The sequence below is a fragment of the Leptonychotes weddellii genome, chromosome 1, assembly GCF_054177405.1.
Source record: "Leptonychotes weddellii isolate Sample4059 chromosome 1, ASM5417740v2, whole genome shotgun sequence".
NCBI classification, from domain to species: Eukaryota; Metazoa; Chordata; class Mammalia; order Carnivora; family Phocidae; genus Leptonychotes; species Leptonychotes weddellii.
In genome coordinates this window covers 48206983-48212854 of record NC_138369.1, presented here as the reverse complement: position 1 = coordinate 48212854, position 5872 = coordinate 48206983, and the positions used below count along the sequence as shown (strand labels likewise).

The 5872-nt window shown below is 54.6% G+C and overlaps 1 protein-coding gene and 1 long non-coding RNA gene across 4 annotated transcripts in view; one reads left to right on the top strand and one right to left on the bottom strand.

Moving 5' to 3' along the window:
• Positions 1–1867, top strand: part of LOC145721957 (uncharacterized) — a 4832-nt gene extending 2965 nt beyond the window's left edge. For both annotated transcript variants that reach the window (XR_014145996.1, XR_014145993.1), the window contains one exon: positions 1232–1867. This is a non-coding gene — a long non-coding RNA (uncharacterized LOC145721957). The remainder of the gene's footprint in view (positions 1–1231) is intronic.
• The window catches only part of NUP210 (nucleoporin 210), a 100888-nt gene extending 97354 nt beyond the window's left edge, over positions 1–3534 (bottom strand). The window contains exon 1 of one of the 2 annotated variants that reach the window (XM_081822784.1): positions 3152–3534. In XM_081822784.1, coding sequence (XP_081678910.1) covers positions 3152–3324 — 173 coding nt within the window. In that variant the 5' untranslated portion in view covers positions 3325–3534. The remainder of the gene's footprint in view (positions 1–3151) is intronic. The other variant, XM_081822783.1, reaches the window with a different exon arrangement.
• Between the last annotated feature and the right edge of the window lie 2338 nt (positions 3535–5872).

Sequence of the window (5872 nt, the reverse complement as noted above, 5' to 3'; positions counted from 1 at the left end):
CTGGCCTACACTAACCGTGCTGGGAACAGTGACGTTAGCGTGCAGTTGGGCAGAAGCCTCTAACACAAATCTGTTGGATAACAAAGTGCTGAGTGGATCGTGTAACTTACTGGATACCGTGCTGAAAGTGAGAAGCAGAAGGCTGAGTGAGTACAGGGTGGTCGTAAGGGTATCGGCGGCTGACCCTGTGATCACACGGCTGGCCTGGAGCTGCGGCGGCTGCCACCGCCCAGCGTCACGGGAAGGTGTCCTACTGCATGTCGCCAGTCTGGGCAAAGATCCACACTCAAAGCTCCAAGTTCCGTTCCTACTGAATGAGTATCCCTTTCGTACCATTGTAAAGTTGAAAAATTTAAGTGGAGCCATCGTTAGTCGGGGGCCACCTGTATTTATGCGACATCACACAGAGCCCTTCCTTCTCTGAGACTCAGAGGACAATGTGGGCAGTTTACACTACATGATCTCTAGGGCTCCTAGGGCCCGAAAACTGTCCCATTATTTGATGCCATAAAATCAAGAAACAGGAAAAGTTAACTCAGAGCCACTGGCTGAGGCATGCAGTGATTTCAGTCAACTTGGAGCCTGGCCCCAAATTCAAAGGATTGAGCAAAAATTCCCCCAAGGTCCAGGAGAGTTTTAATTTTTTATTTTTTTTTCATCTCAGACTTAACAATGAACTTCTTGGATGAAGAGGATATTTTCCTCCCAGGTTTAGGTAATTACGGATATACAGCTTGTCTGCATGCCAACTCTTAACATCTCCAGAGGAGAGTCTTCAAAAACTAAAGCAACAGAGGACTCAAATAGGAACAGCTCTACTAAAAATAAGTATTTTCAATGCTTGATTGATGGAAGATTTTCCTGTGAAGTTAAGGGGAAAATCACAACCACAAAACACCTCTGAGGAGACACTTAAGCTAAGCAGTCACACATTTGCAATAAAAATTATGGATCAGATACAAAACAAGTTATAAGGTACTTAGCACTTCTCTGATGCATAAGAGATTAGGAATGTTTTTTTTTTCCCCTTCCTCCTAAGAAGCTATACAAGTAAATTAAAAACCACCAGTCTCTCAGAAAAGAAAATGTACTTGGGAAAAAAAAAAAAAGGTTACTTCAGGAAAAAAAAAAAGTACAGCTACAGAATCTCAAAGGAAGTAGCATCCAAATATATCCAAAGGGATCCATTTGCAGCCAGCTGTTTTTAATAACCTCTTTCTTGCCCATATAGCAAGAAGAACAGACAACTTCAACCAGAGAACAAGCAAGTATCTCCTGAAAGCAGGGACTAACAGCTCATCTTCCCACACAAGACAAGGCCCTAGTCAAGGATACAGAAAACCTTAAGCCCGAAGCTCAGCCTCGGATACCAAGCCAGGAACAAGACCCTCCAGGTGCATAATGCACTAAACCCAAAATACAATTGGCTGATATAGCATGGCCTTATTTCAGGAGGCTGACTTTCCGAAAATAAATAGCTACAGGTAGTACTATTGAGGAAGAATGTGCCTCTGAGCTCTGGGGACCATCCTTGCATATATGCGCACACTGATACGCAAACAGACTTAAAACATACACACACACATTTGATTCTCTGTAACAGCGATCACACCTTGGTAAGCTTCAACACTGACCCAGGCATCAAACAGGTAAAGAAAGGGAGAGGCAGGGGCGCCTGGGTGGCTCAGTCGTTAAGCGTCTGCCTTCGGCTCAGGTCATGATGCCAGGGTCCTGGGATCGAGCCCCGCATCGGGCTCCCTGCTCCGCGGGAAGCCTGCTTCTCCCTCTCCCACTCCCCCTGCTTGTGTTCCCTCTCTCGCTGTGTCTCTGTCAAATAAATAAATAAAATCTTTAAAAAAAAAAAAAAAAGAAAGGGAGAGGCAGAAGTGTCTCCTGGATGCCCAGGGCCCAGAGAGCCTCCTTTCATCTCTAGCAAGGTGGGGCTGTGAGGTGTGGGTGGGGCCTCAGTCACACCGGGGGCTGTCTCCACCTGACAAGAGTAGAAGCTTCATTCTTCTCGGTCCTTCTCGGTCTGCTGGACAGAAGGTCTGGACCACATCACCCTGCCCAGCCAGGGGCCTAGCCAGGTCTGTCTAGGGGGAAAGAGGGGGAGCAGAGGCCTCTAGTTTCATTGGTTTCTGGGGTTTCCAAGATCCCACCCCCCACAATGTAGAATTCCGGAGTTCCCCAGGAAGCCAGGAGGGGAGTTGTCGGAAAAAGCCTGAGGTTTGAGCACAAGCCTGACCCCACCCTGGACAACCTGGGGTGAATCACCAACCATTCCTTGCGTTTCATTTTTCATCTGTAAAATGGGTCCCTAGGGTTTCCCCCCGCAAGACCTTTCATCAAAGGTTTATGTTCCTCCCAAAGAGGCTGAACGGATATGATTCTTCCCACACACGCCTTTCAGGCTTCTCCACAAACCCAATTCCCATACCAGTCCGGCGCCGGGGATGAGTCTCCAATCACTAGACAAAATCAAGAAACCTGCGTCTCCAGACTAGGGCTTTGCAGGGCCTTGACGACCCGCTCCCCGGAGTCCTGGACAAGAAGGGGAAGTAAGACCACGTGGACCCCCATCCCTGGCCCAGGCGCTCCAGTGCATTCCTCTCCCCACAGGGGAAGTCCTGAAGACCCCCTTCCCTGGTAGGGCCTCCCCGGGGCCCTCCACAGCTTCGGACGCCCTTCCTCAAGTCAGGCCGACTCTTGGGCCCCTCCTGGCGCACAAACCACGAACAGACAGTTAGCTGCCGGCCAGGCCCCGCTCCCTTCCAGCCCGAGCGGCGCGGAGGCCCAGGCGGCGCCATGCGCAGTGGCGGCAACCCGCGCGCACGCCGCCGAGTCCGGCGCGGCCAGTCGCTCGGGACGGCCGTGACCGCCTAGCCGCCGCCCGGGTGCCCGGAGAGCGCGCGCCGGCGCACCTGCTGCGCGCGGGCCTGCTGGGGGCGCGCCCGGCCACCCCGCCGGCACCCCCCTCTCCCCGGCGCCCGCCCCGGCCCGGAAGCCGCGCGTGCCCGCAGGCCCCGCCGCACCAGCCCCGCGAGCCGCGGTCGCGCTCTCCCCGCGCCGGCGCACCTGCAGCGCGCTCCCGCCGGCCTGCCTCCTGGGCCCCAGGGCCCTCCCTCCCCCGGCCGTGGGCCGCGCGCCTCACCAGCGGTAGCAGCCCTCCGAGGCCTCCAGCGTGAAGTTCACGCGCGTAGCCCGCGTGAAGGGCAGCAGCACTTTGGGGATGTTGAGCTTGGCCGCCGCGGCGATGGGGCCCAGCGCCAGCAGCACCGAGAGCGCGTGCAGCAGCAGCGGCAGTCCCCGGGCCCGCGCCGCCATCCTCGCCGCGCTTCACCTCCGGCGACCCGGCGCCTGGCCGCCCGCGCGCTCCCCCTCGCGCCCTCCTCCCCCGCCCGCGCGCGCCGGGCCAGCAGGTGATAAACGCGGGAGGGAGGAGGCGGAGCGAGGGCCGCGGCCTAGGGCCACTTCCTGGGCCCCGGCAGGGCCCGAGCGCGGGAACTGAGGGGGCCGAGCCCGCGGCGACCCCACCCCCGGCCCGGTCCCGCGCGCCCTCGACCACGCCGGGCGGAGGGAGGGTCTGGAGCGCGCGCGCCCTCGGCCACGCAGTGCGAGCGGGGGAGGGGGTGGGTAATGAGGTGGGGCAAGGGCCCCGGGCCACGTGGGGGATGGGGCCCGGGCCCGGGCCCGAGCCCGAGCCCGAGCCGAGCCACAGTCAGGCGGGGAATGAAGGGCTAGGGCGCGCGCCCACGTGGGGTCAGCCTGAACTCGCGCGCCTGCCAGCCACCCCTCGACCTCGCGGGAATCACTGCGCAGTTTTCTGGTCTACACGCTCATACCTAGTGGTTTCAAACTCTGGCTGTTACTGGGCGCCAGTGCGGAGCCTTCCAGCCATTCGTGCAGTCATTCATTCGGCTCTGTTCAGCGCCTCTGGCGACTGAGCCGGGCCTGGGCGCCGCGCAAACGAGGCCGCTGAGCGACTGTGACCGTGACCGTGAGCTCGGTCGGAGAGACTGACCGTCAACACGCAAAGGGACAGGCACCCCGGAAATCTGGGATGCGGAGTGCCGAGGTGCACTTCGTCCGGGTCGTACTTTCCAGAAGAGGGACCCGGGTTCCGTAATCAGCAGCGACCTGCTGAAGCACTGAGGGCCGGCTGGGTGCTTCCTCCCACTTTAACCTCCATACAGCCTTGCCAGAGAGAAGTTATGATCCCCATTTCTCCAGAAGGAAGCAGATAGAGTGGCCCAAAGATCACCCAACAAGAAGGGCAGCGCTAGGGCTCTCAGATCCTAGAGCCCTATTTTCTGCGCTACACCTCCTGTCTTCTGTAAGTCCTAGGGAGGGTTACCCAAGGGGTGGATTTAGAGCACCAACACTGCCGGGGCACACGCTATCCCCTCTCGCCTCTGTTCAGCATCACTGAATTCGTCCGCCTGCAGAAATCTTAGCTCTTAAACTCAGTCTACATTCTGTGCTCTGTGGTTTGTAGATGTCTTTGTCACGACTTGCACGAGCTACATGAGCGGTGAGTTCAGAGGACACAAAGTGCACCAGTGCCTCTAAAATGTTCATCTATTGCGGGGCGGGGGGGTGGGGGGCAGTCTAGTGGGAGGTCAGGAAAGGGGTGGGGCGAGGGTGCACCAGCTCGGCTCTTGTAAAAGGTTCCGGAAGTGTGCACTGAATTGTAACCAGAAAGGCACACATTAATGCCACTGCAGGACAAGGAAGGAGACCCTGAATTTCAGTCAGGCTGGGAAGGCTTCTTGGAGGAGGTGGCCCCTGGGCTGGGCATAGATACCTTACTGGGATTCAGAGGCACACATGTGTCTGTGTTTGCCCCCCAGGGGTCATCCGGCTTTTGGATGGTGATGAGGTGTGTTTTGGGGTCAAACCCTTAAGATCCCAGACCAGGGAATGTGTGCATTAGGGGAAATTAGATACCAGAGCTAGAGAGTTTTCCTTGTGTAGAACCAGGTACTCTGGGAGGGGAAATTCCAATAGGTTCTCTTCTCTGAATAAACAGAAGAGTTGGTATGGGAAAAGCAGCACCAGAGGGGGTATCCGTGAGGAAATTTTAGTGTTCTTGTTTTCACATTTTATTCATTTTTGAGTAGGTAATACAGTCAGATGGTTCAAACTAAAAGAGTCAGATGGTTTAAACTAAAAAGGCCCAAAGGGCTCATAGTAACAGTGACTGCTCTCACTGTCCCATAACCGGATACCCTTCCCCATAGGCAACCAGTGTTTTCTGCTTGAGCAGAGAAATTGTAGACATGTATATATATAAAACTCATTGTGTTCCAATTCTGCCCGCTTAAATTTGTAAACCAGGAGCCTCGCCAGGCAGGTAAATAAATAAAAGGGACTAGGCAGGGCATTAGGGGACTGGAGTGCTCTGGCCCATTAGGATCATGAGTTGCTGTGCCCCATCTTTCCAGATATTGTGATTATTGAAGAGAAATCAGGAACATGGATTTTTTTTTTCAGGTGAAATATCCTGATTATAAAATATGGCAATTCATTAAAAACAAACATGCACACTCTTGACCATTTATCCTAGAAAAATGAAAGTTTATGTTCACACAAAAACCTGTACATAAAATGTTCATAGAAGCCTTATTCAGAGTAACCCCAACGTGGAAACAGCACAGAGGTCCTTCCATGGATGACGGTTAAACAGACTGTGGTCCACCCATACCATGCAGTCCTACTCAGCAGTAAAGAAATGAGCAATTGATACACGGACACCTCAGATGAATCTCTGGGGAATTACAAGTGGAAAAACAGCCAATCCCCAGAGGTTACATACTGTATGATTGCATTCATACAACATCCTTGAAGTGGCAAAATTCTAGAAATGGAGAGC